The sequence below is a fragment of the Lolium perenne genome, chromosome 3 (assembly GCF_019359855.2).
Source record: "Lolium perenne isolate Kyuss_39 chromosome 3, Kyuss_2.0, whole genome shotgun sequence".
Lineage (NCBI taxonomy): Eukaryota > Viridiplantae > Streptophyta > Magnoliopsida > Poales > Poaceae > Lolium > Lolium perenne.
Genome location: NC_067246.2, coordinates 69,233,304 through 69,249,395, shown reverse-complemented (window position 1 = coordinate 69,249,395; position 16,092 = coordinate 69,233,304). Strand labels below are relative to the sequence as shown.

Genomic DNA, 16,092 nt, shown 5'->3' with positions numbered 1-16,092 from the left:
TTGGGGATCATCTACCCCTTGCTACATCCTTCTCTTATACCCACTCCTCCTGGCTGATTCTGAAGCCAAGTCAACAATCTATTTTGGCGGGCTTATAAGATTCCAACTTTGGCAGTCGATCTCTAAGCACCCACAACTATTATTGGTGACCTCAATGCATGGATCTCATCTATGCATCACCATCTGCAACTTCCACGTCTTGCATGTCCCATTCTACCATAACAACTCTTACATTCACCCTGATCTTGTACCCTATCCAATGTTCAACACTAGATCACTTCCTCCTCTTTTATCTCTGGTTTTTATTCAAGTTTAATCTTCACAAGACCAAGAGTGGGAATGATGGGTACATTTTGTAACCACCATCTACACTTGAGAACACTCCTCCCTAAATTAGTTTTCTTTCTCAAAAACCCTATTGTTTTCCTTCTCTAGTTTTGATCACAAAACTACTTCTAGTTTTATAAAATCTTTTCAGGATATTTCTTCAAAGAAAACATAGAACTGAAATGGGTTTTGTTTTTCATCCCATTTCTACCAAGTACTGATTTCTAAAACATTACTTTCTATTTTGTTTTCCTTTTTACAAAAGGCTTGCTTATGGTACTTATACCATTTCTTGTTTTTCTCTTGGTTATTTAAAATTTAGAAAACTCCACCTTACTTGATAAAGTAAGTAGAACATTTTGAATCCTATGTTCTACCTAACTTCTCTCAATCCTTTTCAAAGTCTTTTTTTAAAATTAATTTCCTTCTCAATTGTCCCTAGACAATTGAGGTGTTTCGAATACCTTTCAACTGAATTCTATTTAAATGGCAACACTTGCACATCTTATGCACATCTCTGATCCACCACATTGTATCCCCCATCATCCAATTCTTGATCGTATGGATGATCATTTGATACTTTCAAGTGGAATCCCTTCAACAAAACCCTAGACTCAGGGAGTATTTCAAACCACTCCCAATTGACCTCTTATTTGAAGCGCAACTTATATTTCATCATACCCATCTCAATCCTTTATTATTTTCCATCATCACCTTGACATCATGAACTGATGATTTATGTCACCATATTCATCCTTGTGAGTATATGGTTACTTCACTCACCATCTCTCCTAGCCTTGCTCTACCATTGTCTAAATCACCATCACCACCATCATCTCTTGGACACATCTTTTATCAGGTCAGAATGTCACCACCATCTACTTTAGCACCCTTGTGCATTAGTATCACTTTGCCTAAAATTGTATATCTTTTTAGGCCACCATTTTAGTAATTTGTGAGGCACTCAACCTTGGGTGTCATGCATGTGTAGCAATTATCTCTTGTTGATCACTTGTGCATGGCCAAAAATATGTGGCCGGCCATGCCATGGCACACATGCATCATGCCTCTCCATTTCCCTCTCTCTCACATAATTACTCCACCTTGGGAAGCCTCTCCTCCTTTGTCCCTTCCCAATGCCACAAATAAATTCAGCTTGGGTCAAATATCTCTTCCCCAAACCAGCCTCCCAACTAACCCAATCAATGAAGAGGCTACCTCCCAACCAACCCAATCAATGAGGAGGCAGCCCACCCCCTCTCCCTCTATATAAAGGGGCTTGGCAGCCCACCCCCTCCTCACTTGCTCTCACTTTTCCACTCCCCACTCTTTCCTCCACTCCCACACACTCTCCTCCTACCTCTCCCCACGAAATTGCTGCTCCACCTAGCTTCATGGCCGGCCATGGCCATGAAAAGCTCTCCAAGATGAAGCTCTCCCCCTCCCTCAAGCTCCCCCTCTCCATGAGAGCATCCCTCTCCTTCTTCTCCCCAATCCTAGATGGTTTTCTCTCCTCTTCTTCTTCCTCCCTTGCTAAGATTGGATCTTGATGCAGGTGCATGTTGGTCCAAGCATGGAGAAGGTTGAGCTATCCTCAGATCTGAAGTTCTTGAGCAAAGTTCGTCCAAAACCTTGCAGTAATTTCTGTTTCTTGCTGTTTCAGATTCTGGTACGATTTTGTAAAATCCGCCAAATCTCGTGTGCAGATCCAAATCGAGTGGTTCAAAGTTCTGCAGATAGGTATTGAAAATATCTACAACTTGGCGTTGGTCTCATCCTCAAATTCGTTACGGATTTTGCATGATAAATAAAGTTCTGCAAACATGCAGAATCATTGTTTGTTATATTTCTTCCGTTTTACAAAACCTTTTTGAGCAAATTCAACTTTGGGTGAAAGCCCTCTCCAGTACCTTCATTTTGGCGTTGGGTTCACTTCAAATGACCTAATGAAATTGAAATGGTTCACAGATCAATTTTTGGTCAGATCTGACTTTGTCTGTTTATACCATGAGCTTGGAGATGAATTTGCGAGTGAAACCAATTGCATTAGAACCGTATTGTCAATACCTTTCAGATGCAACTGACCTCATATTTTTAGGATTTTTCTACGATTTATGGCTTACAGATCTTGTTTTCTGTACAGTCAGATTCAAAGAAATTCCTAAAATTGTAGGTTTAATATTTTTGGGTGATTCCAATTGGGTTAGTCTTGTATTAGTACTGGCTATCTAGGAAAAAATTTATTAGTCTCTGTTCATACATATTTGTTGCTGTTAGTGATGTTTATGTGTAGCATGCATTGTTGAAGCAAAACTTTTCGGTTTATTTAAAAACCCTTGACCAACTCTTTTTAGTAGAGGTGGGCAACCTTTGTTTTATGCTTGCAAAACAAAACCTCTGCAACCTAACTTTAGCTCTTTTGTTTTGCTTAAGTTTTCAAATGATGTGGTATATGGTTTGCTTCCTATTTGTGTATAGTGTTAAGTGAGCAAATTAAATTAGGAAAACTGTTTTCTACTTTTCCAAAAATGTTGAAAGTATGTTTTGAATGTTTGTGATGTCAAACTAATGCTCTTGTCCTCTTCATGATGTTATCTACCAGGGGATAATTGGTTTATACCATGGTGATAACCGAGAGAGGCAATTGCTAAGTTGTGACGCACTCATACCTCTACTAGGTAAATAAATGTGGTTTTCTAAATTAAAACTCTTAAAGTTGTTTTGTGGTATCTATAAGTCCTTAGTATGTTATACCTTGGCTGCATGGTTAGTTGTTGTTTGTTGAATGTTGTTTTGTTGGTGCAATGTGTTTATTGTGTTCCTTTTATATTTTCCGGCGATAGATGCGAACACTTCCGGAGAAGAAGAAGAAGTGGAATCGGACGGGGATTTTATTTTTATTGTTGGAATACATATTTGATGGAGTTGAAGAAGTCCAGGGACAAATAAGCCAACCAAGGCAAGCCATCTCTTGATCTCTGAATGTTGAATCACATATCGTGGTTACTTTGTTGTTATTCTTGTCTCTCGATATTTTTTGTGTGGTATCTACTTATGTTGATGGAGCGTGCTCACCATGAGCATGTTGGATTCTCTTTGACACCTCACCTACCATCCCCTTTAGGGAAATGGTGGTAATTATCATGATCTTGGTGTACCTTCTAAGTGTGAGGGATATGCCCACTTATCTTGTGTGTGTCGACCTCTTGACACCCTTCTTGAACCCCTTGTTGATGTTCTGCATACTTACTCTCGAGTATATTGAACCCCTTGTTGATCTTATGCATGCATACCCTAAGCATGTATGCCCCCTTGACCATCTATATTATCATCTTCTTAGCGGTATGATGATTAACATCTTGAACCTTGTTGGATCTTCCAACTTATGTTGTCCCTATACATGCTTATCCTAAGTATGTATGATCCCCTTAACACCTCAATTATCATCCCCTTAGTGGTATGATGGCTAGCATCATGTCATTGTGACTCTTAGTTCCTTCATAAAACTATAGGTTGGGAACCCCCTTGGAAAAATACCTTGTTGAAAAGAATTTTTGAAAACCTTGGGTGAGTTGGACTTACCCAAGCGTGTGTTTATGAAAGGAAATGATCTTGGCAAAGATGGTTGAAAAGAAAATCTTGTTTTCGAAAACTTTGGCGCCTAAGTATTCACCCGTGACAATTAACCCGCGCAACCATAGCTACTCCAACATGGGCACGGAGCTTAACTTGACGTTTGCTCTTCTTAGCATGAGGCACCGCACAACTATACAAGGGTACGGTTACCCCCGAGTCCGGGTTGTCAAGGTTGGGACAATAGTATAACGGGAGGCCTTCGGGGCTGACCCGTCCGGAAGACACTATGGGTCTCCTGGCTTGGCGGTGGAGCCACGCTCAAAAGGAGGTGAGCTGCCACGGTGCCGGGGAGGTACATACTCCATAGGGTAGGACCTCGTGTTAAGTCGAATGGGCGAAAGGTTATGTCCGGTATCCGTCGTGGCATATGTTGTTATGCGGGGATGATGCCCACACGATAGGTATCCGGATAGTTGTGGGGAAAGTGTGCAAACTCTGCAGAGTCAAATCTATTCGAATAGCCGTGTCCGCGGTCATGGACGGTTGAAATGGCTGTTGCTTAGCCTGATGTGTTTTGTTTGAGAAAGTGTTTACTAAAGGAAAAAAGGAACTTGTTTTCGGAGTACCGGAAGGGTACTAGAATGGTTTGGTTGACCATTTGGAGATGGTCGGAAAGGAAATAAACTGGGTTACCCCCATCCTAGTGTTTTATGTAGTGGAACTTTGTTGAAGTATCGTCTTCAATAAAGATATAGAGATGTCATAGAACCCTCTTAGTGTCCCCACCAACTGAGATGCCGGGATGCTATATCCACAAGAGGAACTATTTCTCTTTCATATGCTATATCCACAAGGGAAACTACTTCTCTTCTTCATGCTATTTCCATAAGAGAAATTAGCTCTTCCCTCTTGTCATCTTAGATTAGCACTTGTTATCTTGCACTCTTGCAAAGTACCTTCTTGATGGTTTGCGAGTACAATTCAAATGTACTCACGGCTTTGTCCCTGGCTATTTACTTGGCCAGACTTGGAGGAACACGACGGATGAAGAAGGAGTTGGCGACATCTATGCAAGCTAGGAACGTCTTCCCAGTCAGTTGCCTGTAGGGTTTAAGGCGAATGACTTGGGCTCCGCGCTGTTGAAGTGATGATGCTACTCTGATGTTTAGTTAGGCCCTTCGAGGCTATTATGTAAGTAATGGTCATGTGACCTTATTGTAATTTTCTTATTCCGCTTTGTAATGGATGGTGTAATTTGATATCAGTTCGGTTATGTGTTCACGGCGCACTGATCATGGGATCGTGAACTATATACATAACAGGGTATTTCGGACAGTTAGTCCGGGGTCCCCACAGATGCGCTTACCGTAGCAGTTGTATCTTGCGGAGCAACTTGAGGGTGGGGATCCCACTCTAATTCCCCACGGTTATGTTGTGCATACCGTATCAGTTGCGGCTTGCGGAACAACTTGAGGGTGGGGAACCCACTCTAAGTCCCCACGGTAATGTGGTCTATGATGGGTTGCAGCTACCGGCGAAGGAGTTTGGTTAACGAGTCCCAAACTGTCGTCGTGGTCGGGGTCCATCCTTAATTGGTGTAAGAGGACGGGCGAGGACCCAGGGTCGGGGTTTGCAACAACGGGTGGGTGTGCGAGGTAGCGGAGGAATATGATTGGCTATGACCTTATACCGGGCCTCACACCATAGGAAGTGTGGACGGGAAAGCTGCCCGGTTGGCACCAAGGATAAGATCTCTTATGGGTAAAGCAACACACCTCTGCAGAGTGTAAAGAACCGTGACCTGTCACTCCCTGTTCCGGGATAAGGAACTGCGAACGCGGCCGGAAAGGAGCTCCATGAAGTTCTAGTAAACCGGTGAAGGCTGACGGACATAGTTCTTTGAAATAAAAGCAACCTCTTGAAGAAATGTTTATCAAAACCTGCATTGGTATTAGACTTTCTGGTCTAATATCGTAGCTAGTGCATTAAACACCTCTTATCTATAATGAACTTGTTGAGTACGCTCGTACTCATCCCACTCTTAAATCCCCTGCTTAGATTGTCTGAACCATCTGGAGGAGGACAACGACAACCTTGAAGGAGCCGACATCATCGGCTATGAAGAACCAGACCTCTCTGGAGGTGTCGAAGGTGTAGACTACCTCATAGTCTATGGAACCGGGGAGGGTTTCGGAGGAGAGCACGTGTAGACCTACCGAGTAGTACTAGTATCCGAGCAGTACGAACTCTTAGTACTTAACTGCTCGAGGGAATAAATGTATAACCTAGTAAGACTTCTATATTGTAAGTTAAGATGGGTTCGCCTCGAACCCAGGAGTATCCCTCTTTGGGCCCAAGAGGAGCTCCGAGATGATATGTACATTATGCTTGTAGTAATAAATGAATGAGTTATGGACCTGCTATGTTCTGTTGTACTACTCTGAGGGATGTAATATTTGCGGAATGGTACTTCGTGAATGTTATATCAACGACTGGCATACTACAACATGCAGTGGTATGCAGGGTCACCACACTTACCCATCACATATTTATTTCGGGGTTGGTTCTTGCTTGGATTTTTCACTTACAATATCTATTTCGGTGTAGGTGCATGCTTGGATTTTGAACTCCAAGGACTCTGTCGCCGGTAATTGCAAGACCGGCACTAGTTTTTGGGGTCAGATAGCTGAAACCTTCAACTCTACCTCCGAGCCTGCCCGTCGTCAGAACTCCAAGCAACTGAAGGATCATTGGAACGCCTACAACAAGGAGGTGTCCCTGTTCAATGGATACTACATCCAAGAATCAAGGTTACGTCAGAGTGGAGCAGACGATGATATGGTCATGAAGGCGGCAATGGAGAGGTACGTCAACGACAAAAGAGTGACGCAGCCGTTCAGACGGCACCACTGGTGGGAAGCTGTTCACAATGAAGCGAAGTGGAAAGGACAACATGGTCCTGGTAGTGGAACCGATTCCACATCGAAGAGAAGCCGTCTGGGAGTTTCTGGTGAGTACAGCTCTGGCGACGCGACTACGGAGGAGGAGCGTCCACCGGGCCACGATAGGGCGAAGGCCGCGGCACGTAGGGGAAGGAGGAAGGGGAAGGAAACCTCATCAAGCAGTGAGGTAGGAAGTAAATCCTTCGCCATGAGGAACATGATGAAGCGTTTAGTGAAGGCTAAGCTATTCAAGCAATGGAACAAAATGAAAGACCGATCAACCGACGACATGAACGAAGCAGAAAAGCGCAAACATGCGAAGGCGATCAAGATGTGCGAAAAAGAGCTTGGTCTGGAAGATGATGAGGACGAGGAGGAGCAGCAGGAAGAAGAGGAAGAGGAAGAGGAGTAGAATTTTTATTTATTATGTAATTTTATTAATTATTATGTAATCGGTAACATTTTTAGTTGAATAAAATAATTTCCTTGCATTATTTTGAATGTCTACAAAAAATCGAGTGAAATAACTTAATCTAAAAAAGAATTAGTGATGTGGAGGAGAGAGAAGTGAGAGCTGTCACTATAGCCCGTGCACTGGCACCGTGGGGTGAGAGTGGGGTGAGAGTGAGGAAAAAAGCTGACGTGGCGGGTGAGAGTGAGGCTATGCATTGGCACCAGCCTAAGGCATTGTTTTGGGGAGTGATCTCTGTTCGTTTTTTTTTCTGTTTTGTTCATGCGAGAAATTGCAGGTGTTGATTTTTTTTGCGGGAGATATATTATTTTTTTAAACGAGATAGCTAAAATGCCAACTAAACCCATCATGTTTATAGATTCATCTTCATAGTAAAGATTGAGAAGTTTTAACTCAATATATGCATGTTTCTCTTCTTCACAATTTCACAATCCTTTTTTTTATTTTGCAAAGTTTTAGAACTTGCTTGCACCAGAGCCTAGGTTTTTCTTTTGTACGAATTCCCACAATCAATATTTTAGCCAAAGGCCAGGGTCCATACTGATATTTTGCCTAGGCGGCATCGGAACCCTACGAGGACTCTACCAACGAGATGCACGCAGCCCCATGGGCCACGGCATGGGAGCTCCAGACCGAGAACATGTACACCGTCGCCACTGACACATAAACGTGCTGCCTACCTCATGGTCGTCCTTCCCGAACCACCCCTTGAGGGTGCGGGGGGTCATGGTGCCTAGGGTTTGGTCGGTGGCCCAAAGTGGAGTGGAGATTTTGCGCATTGGGTGACGACAACCCCACCACGGTCTCCATTTAATAGGACCGCGAGGGGTTGTTGTGACACCAACAGCTAAGCCTAGGGAGGTATACATGCGAGCGTGGTATGATGGGTTGTTGTGTTGGGCCACATCTTTTGTAGACGACCAAATGGATCAGCGCATTGGAGATGCCCTAAGTGACCCATATCATGATTTTGGAAATAAAATTCTTCACAGAAATACATTTTACCATTTCAGACATGATTTGTAGTATTTACATCTGGAAAATAGACTTGCATAAAGTTTTATACATCCGGTCCATAGATACGTATATCTGTTGTGCAACCAATAGAACATGTCGCGCTGGATCGATTGTAGTAGCTGAGGTGTTCTCATGTTTCATAATTTTTGCTAGCACTACTTTTGTTTCGAAAGAAAATTAGCACGTGTTTAATTTTCAAATAATTTCATTTCGATTTTATTTTGTATCTATGTATTCTTGGAATATTAAATTATCTCAAACACTTGCCGAGAACTTCCCTAAGGAGCGATTAGGGTCTCTGTGAATGAAAGGCAGGGTTGCCAATGAGCGCCACCACCCATAAACAGCCCTTCATGGTATGCAATTTCATTTTAGCATGCTTCTTCTTGTCCAAACTGCACTATCGTGATTAACAAACTCCTGAATCTCCCGAACGTGTAAAAAAAAAATCCTAAATCGTGTCGGCTGCACAAGTGTTGAGTCGTCTAGTCGGAGTCCACATCCACTGGGGCGGCAGCACGGTAGGCAGCAGATTCCTTCTCGTACCGTTTTTTGTCGACCTGAGACTGCTGAACGTAAGGCTGCTTCTCTTCGGCTGTACGTGACACGGAGAATGAAACAAATCATCAGCAGAATTTTTTTATTGTAGCATTTGCTAACACAACCGAAACATGTGACACGTATAAGAGAAAATTGAGCTGGGGTCATATAATGGAGAGTAATAATTTAGAACATTACATGACATCTTTTGCCACATCTCGCCAAGCTTCTTTGCAATTTCTGTTGGAGGCAAATCCGGGTAGCTCTCCTTCACTCCCTGCGCCAGGAAATACCAGATAATCTATGTTAAGATCTCATATCTAGCTGTCTCTAGCATATGTATACTTACAAAAAACCAGCTATGAGTCAAGGAATAACACGCTTAACAGAATGTTTTTTTGTTTCTGCATGTCACTGAAGGACAAAACTCTTTTGTTCAATACTTCAAAAACTCACAACTAATGATATGCATTTTTATACTAAAAAAATAGACTACTGCGCTCTACTCAATTGTTACATGAGATAAATCTAGCTTTATTCAGTTTAGTACTCGTTAATTAATAAATACTGAAGTAACTTACTGGCCGCGCAGCCATTGAGAAATACATGAATGGCATCATTGCTCTTTTGGGGGCATTGGGATCTTTCTTCTTCTTTGGCTTCCTTTTCTCTGAACCTTCACCGTCCCTGGCCTTAGGCTTCCTTTTCACAGGTGGCTTTGAACTACTGGCTTCCTTTTTGGATAACTTCTGCAGAATAAAATAACGAAGAGCAAGAGATCATTAGCATATTTGGTTTCATAATTCAGGCTTTCTACAGCAAAAAAGAAATCTAGCTACCTCTTTTTGACCACCATTTTCACTGGCATCTGATTCCTCACCACCAGAATCATCGGTAGGAGATCCGGCATCATCCTTATCCAGAACAAAGTCTTCATCCTAACATGTCGTGATAAAGAACAGAAGTATATAAAGGGACTTGGTAACAAGATTATTAAGTCAGCACCAAAGGAACAAGCAAACAAAAGGGAATCTACCTCTTCGTCACTTTCCTCATCCCCGGCCTGATTTTGTATTCTCGCGATATAGGCATCACCAGCAGCATTTTCAGTGTCCATTAGAATATCTGCAACCCCACCACTTGTACCTTGACCATCTCCAAGGTTCATTATTCTCAAGTTCTTTCCACTTAAAATTAACCAGAAACAAGAAAAGACACCCATAAGTCTTATGTATAAATTTAGCAAGAAGGGTGACGAAGCTTACAGAAAGGCGCATACTTGATAAAGTTAAAAAGGTTATGGTATTCACTCCTTTGAATATTTCTGAAGAGATGCTCTTGGTCATTTATTAGCTTGACGAGGAGATCGAAATACTGAGATGATATACTGGCGCCCACAGTGCCGTGGCGTTCAAATTCAACAAACTCAATCTACATTACATAAAGCAGCATCATTATGGTCAAAACTTCCAATGGTTGGACTATGATATGCTTTCTGCAATGCATGAATGTATGAGAATCAATTTCTAGCGTATGAAAAAGTAACACCTCTTCATGTAAAATGAGCGTAGGGGGCTTTGGCAGAAAGAAGAAGCCCTTTTCAAGTGGATACAACAGTCCATCTTCAGCTTTGAGTGATGATTTAACTGCATAACCACCTTGGAAACTTCTGAAAGACCCTGGCCTTGTGACTTTAGAACCAGATAGACCACGAAGGGCTCTGACGAATACCTCATGTACTAGACCCTATGGCAAGCACAACTCAGTGTAAGTTAGTTGTTTTACATCTGTAAAGACTGTAATTATCAGACCAAACTAAATTTAACAGAGGAGCATATGAAAAAAAAATTGCAAACTAGATTAAAAAAGCAAAGACCAATCTATAACAGAATGTATTATACAATGGACATGTTGATTTTTGAAGGTGACACAGTTATGTGGTAATAAACCTCCCATTGAGACCTAATATTGTCTCATAGATGCCCGTCAAAATTTTCCTTCCATGTAATGAGGTAGTTGGTGGAGCTACACTTATGAAGATATGACCATGATCTGCCCCGAAACCATTTACTGCTAATTTACTACTACCTCCGTTCCTATATATAAGATGTTTTGGTAGGGTAAACTAGCCTACCAAAACGTCTTATATTCCAGAATTGAGGTAATATATGCAAGAAGTTCTTAAGAGGACAGTTCAGAACCGAAGGGATTGCCTGCTTGGCCTAACTTAAGCCTAAGGTTCAAATGCAATTCAAGTGTAATGAAAGGTTGAGAAAACCAAGCAGTTCAAAGGTTAGCTAGAATGCACGCCTGTGAGCTCGCCCACCACATTCAAGGCACAGCCTATGCAGGTGCCTCACTTTTTACCTAACAGCGTACAGGTAAGGGAGGGAACTCCCCCCTTTAACCACGTTCATGAAAGGTTGAATGAGATCCGAACAACACTACAAAGGAAAATCCTAATTACTAATAGAAATAAGTTGTGGTCATTTGAATAATCTCTAGGTGGAACTTTTTGTACTCACAAAACTCACATTGACCAATTGCCATGTATATTTTATCATTTCAACTTATAAGCAGGGCTAGTGACTCCATTTCAAACGAATCAACAAAAGCAAAAGTGTCTACTATTTCAAAATTAACAAGACTTCAACCTGATAAGATTCCTCCAGCCTGTCTTTGTATTTGTCATCAAGAAGCTCTCTGCTTAATTTAATTTTTTTCTCAACAACTGTATCTGTCTCAAACTGTCAGAGAATAAGAGAAACAGTTAAACAATTGCTGAACTGTCTACCAAAATAACAAAATGTAGCCAACACAAAAGAACATCTAAATATCGCAAGAAAAAATTCAGCACATAACCTGAATGACAATGTGAGGATACAGTGTTTGCCCTTTACGGATTGGCGGATCAAGAGTCACAACCACAATTGTATGAGGATTATTTGACTGCCAAGCACAATCATGCCACACAATTACTTTCATGTTTAGCATCAACAAGAAACAATATGAACAACATAAAAGCAGTGCGTGCAGTAAAATACAAAAGAAACATAACCTTTGGCAAAACAAAGAGACGGACAATGCTGCTATATTGGATTTTAAAATCACTAGCTTGTGCTTGAAGCCGCAGAAATGAGAGATGAAGCTCAACCGCGTATCGTCCTCTGCATGGCCAAAGATTTTTTTACTTTTGGAGTAAAGCATACATAATATAATCATAAAGAGGTCAGCTTGAGATTTTAATAGATAAATTGTCCATATTTCCCACCTTGGTGTAAGAATAGCTGTTCCTTCAAAGGTGACAACTGCCTCTTCGGAAGAAGAGCCATCAATCCTTTTCAATAATGCCTCCCACACCAGCTAAAAATGGAAACGAAAAACGAGACGATTTAAGTAATCGGTATTTCACATGTCAATGTGCTTCCTGTTGCATGGTGCGTCACCTGGGCTGAATTGCGATTCTCATCTCCAATAAATTGTGTATTTGATGTAGGTACATAAAAACTCATATCCATGAGCGAATCTTTCTACAATCACAGGAGATTATAAGTTGAAATCAGCACCCAACTTCCACATGAGGAACAAGTGCTAAATAGCACCATAAATAACTAAGTGAGCCTTGAATGGGAATGCAGAAACAGTGAGTGGATGCTTCCAGACCTCATTAGCACCAGTAGTATCATCAACATGAAACTCCAAGAGAACATCTGTTTTGCCTTGCATCTGGGTTTGTGAGACATCTGCTAGAGAAACTTCAAATGCTTGCTTCGAACCAACCATAAAGGTAAGCATGCTTCCTATAATGAAAATTTTGACTCAAAAGGAGAGTTGAAACTCAATATTATTCACAGAAATTGAAGGCTACGAAGCTTACCATCTATATCAACCCTTCCCCAGTTATGACCACTAACAGATAACTGCTTTTCATCTGGTGAGATGCCCATATTCTTTTGCATAAAGTTGGTCAGGTTGCTTACATCCTATAAAAGAAAGTTGATTATGGAGATTGCATCAGAATAATGACCTAATCCCACTATATAGCAAGAGTGGTGAAAAACACAAAAGCTCCTCTCCTGAACATGATTTTCAGCAATACACAAGTGTATGCAATGTATGTTACAATAACATGATTCCGATACAGCAAATAAAGAAGGGGAAATCCAGGTCTTCATGAGTGTTGGTAAAGCTATAAATATTAGGTGATGCTAGTGCTGCTTTTACGCTTGTATGTTATGCAAACTACTGGGCATCTATTCTGCTTACGGAATTCAAATATTGTGCTCAGATAGTCGTAGCTCCTAAGGTAAACATCTATCCTCATATCAGACCTAGCATATGATAACTCAATAATATAAAAAGAAAAGAGTGATAATAAGGAAATAATAACCTGTTCCCGGAAGCCAATAAACTTGTAGCACAGGCCATCTTTGATCCTGAATTCAAGCTGATATGCCCTGGGGACTTTCATCCATTTCACAGAAGCTATATCATCTTTATCAATCCTGATCGTCTTTCCTCCACCTTGTCTGTTCCATGTAAGCCCTCCAGAATTCACTTTAAACTGGCCAGGATTCTGCACAGGAGCAAGAGTAACGAAACAAACATGACGAGATTTTTAATACACTGAAACAAATAATTGATCAAATAGTAGTATTCATGAACATTGGGGGAACGTTTTGGAAGAGTAAAGGAAGGAAGTCATAACTTGCAGTCTCAAAGTCATTAAATACACCAAAGTTGGTATGACGTTACTCTACATGGAGATCGCACATTGATGAGCAGTAACTGATGCGAGCAGTACCAATTCAATGGTCGGGGGAAGCAGCATAAGTACATAATGCAGTCAAGTACTGTATGCTGTACGGAACAGGAACTATTTGCAGCCATGGCAGACATCAACTCTGAATTCTGAACTCTGAAGCATGAAGAAAAACGATGGTACGCACTTTCTAATTCGCAGAAATTAAACAATGCCGGCATATTTCCAGATTAATTAGAAGCCCCTAATTCGTGCTACTACTATCTAATTCGACCGGACTCCAGCAGCAGGGTGGTTCAAAATTTTCCTATTCGCTGCAGCAACCGCCCCAACGGAAATCTAAGATTTCGCCTAAAACCCTCACCGCGCCGCGCCACTATCACGAAATCGGACAAATCAGAGGAGGAGATATCTCCTCTAGCAAGCACTCGGTTCGACCCAACTGAAGGCGCGACAAAAACGGGGCGAAGATGTGTCGTGAACTCGTGATACGCCGCAAAATAAACCCTAAATAAATTACGCCCAATGCGCGTGCGCGATCAATTGTCGCGGCGGCACAACCAGCTACAATGCCAGCCGCAGCGTACGGCTACTCAGAAATTCGGCGACGAAATCTCGCGAAACCCTAGGAAATCGACGCAATGGCGCCCGAGGAGGAGGGGAGGGAGGCGGGAGCGCACCGTGCCGGTGCGGCCTCCGAGGAGGATGTTGTTGAAGAGGTGGCCGTCCGTCATCTCCACCGCCCCCGCGCGCCGCCGCTCGCTCCCCCGTCGCGCGAGCCCGAGCCCCGCGCCGCTTCCCGTCGGCCTCGGCGGAGCGAACACGAGAGCTTCGATCGGCTCTGCGGACGGAAATAGCGAACAGGTGATCGATGGGAGCGCGCGGCCGCGGCGCAGTGGTGGAACTCGCTCTTGTATAGGGAGAGAAGCTTTGCCTGCGACTGACGAGCGGGCCCGGTCTGGCAGGGACACGCGGACCCGATCCCTAGGTGCAATAGCGTTCACCAGGAGCTCCACGGGTCACGGAAAGTCCTCTTTTGTCCTCCCTGCACTCTGAAAACTCGAGCTTTGATCAAGTATTCTGTCAAAAAAAAAAAAAAAAAACTTTGGTCATGTATAGAGTACGGAGCGAGAGGATTTTTTTGAGTTTTGCTGCAAAAATATTTACGGGTCGGACCGTCACTTACAGGTAAAATATACTCAATCTGTTCGGAGCAGTTTTTTAATCAAACCCGTAAATTTTACGTTTTTGGCTGTTTTGCGGTATCCGCTAAAGAAGCTCCGTGCAAAATCTTATGCATAAAACACACCTAGGAAGTATGGCTAGCTGTTGATATGGTAAATACACTCTTATGCATAACACCATGAGCGGACCCAGGTAGAGGTGAGCGGGGGCATACCCCCCCCCCCCCCCCCCTCAAAATATTGAATTTTCTTGGTATTTGTATATATTTTTAAAGGCATTTACTAAAATTTTCAAATTTAGAGAAGAAGTGCCCCCACTCAAATGACATGCCCCCGGTCAGCATCTTCTCTGGGTCCGCCACTGATAGGATAACATGTGCTTGTTTTTTTTTATCACGCTTCATCTCTTTGTTGCTTTTCTGGTCCATGTATTCTTAGCCTTGGATTTTTTTTGTTAGGAATTGGTTGATTGGTTAATGAATACAGACAAATCTCAGCGGCTAGACAGTAGATCTCTCTTGCATAGCTTACTTTATTGCAGTGAACTAGACCATGATGGCGCGCGTTGCCGCACCCATCGTGAGAAAGTAAGTTCATAACAAAAAGTTCGGAACTATTTGAGAAAAAATAGACAACATAAACATTTGGTAAGAAAAACGAATAATTTAAATTACAATGGTCGACACAGGTGGTGGGACATATTAATAAGTCAGAACTGATGCACTCACATAACTAACTTATTTTTACATTTGTCTAGTAATGATATTCATGAGAAATTGCATAAAATGGTCAAGAAGAACATTAAAACAGAACATTGTATCATCTAGAGGGTAGCATCTTCCACTTTTGCATGAATTCAACAGATGCATTGCTACAAAAAAAATGCAAGTTATTTTAATGGATATGCCTGTTAATATGAAGTATGCGTCAATATAAAGTGCAATACATACTGAAACTACAGATACGGTAGCAATAGGCAATGTCTTGTTACTATGCACATAATTAATATCCATCATCCACAGATTTTGTATGAAAATAAAGCAATACAATTGACTTTTTCAACGGAATCAGCTTTGCAAGATCAAAAGAAGCTTATTAATCCAGCTGAAATACCGAACCAGTAAAATCTAAGGTCACCTCTTTCTGATATCGAATTCATCTGTTTCGTTACATCAACAGGTTTCTTATCTTGACATTGTATAGCATAGACAATCTCATATGCAACTGAAATAGGGGTCAATTTACACATGTTAGTCTAAGAGAAATGCAAAA

General features: G+C 41.9%; 1 protein-coding gene and 1 long non-coding RNA gene across 2 annotated transcripts; one reads left to right on the top strand and one right to left on the bottom strand.

Annotated features, from left to right (window-relative positions):
• The first annotated feature begins 616 nt into the window (after positions 1 to 616).
• Positions 617 to 2,171, top strand: LOC127341569 (uncharacterized). Its single transcript, XR_007875639.2, has 2 exons — positions 617 to 1,945; positions 2,034 to 2,171. It is a non-coding gene; the product is annotated as an uncharacterized lncRNA (long non-coding RNA).
• Positions 2,172 to 8,635: 6,464 nt separating this feature from the next.
• On the bottom strand, positions 8,636 to 14,525 carry LOC127341567 (FACT complex subunit SSRP1-A). Its single transcript, XM_051367434.1, has 16 exons — positions 14,317 to 14,525; positions 13,265 to 13,450; positions 12,752 to 12,857; positions 12,538 to 12,674; positions 12,321 to 12,404; positions 12,146 to 12,237; positions 11,933 to 12,041; positions 11,737 to 11,823; positions 11,529 to 11,621; positions 10,423 to 10,620; positions 10,154 to 10,305; positions 9,911 to 10,061; positions 9,714 to 9,812; positions 9,456 to 9,623; positions 9,073 to 9,151; positions 8,636 to 8,929 (listed from the first exon to the last, which is right to left on the bottom strand). Exons 1-16 carry the CDS (start codon positions 14,368 to 14,370, stop codon positions 8,820 to 8,822), a joined length of 1,905 nt encoding a protein of 634 aa, XP_051223394.1. The 5' UTR covers positions 14,371 to 14,525; the 3' UTR covers positions 8,636 to 8,819.
• Positions 14,526 to 16,092: the final 1,567 nt, after the last annotated feature.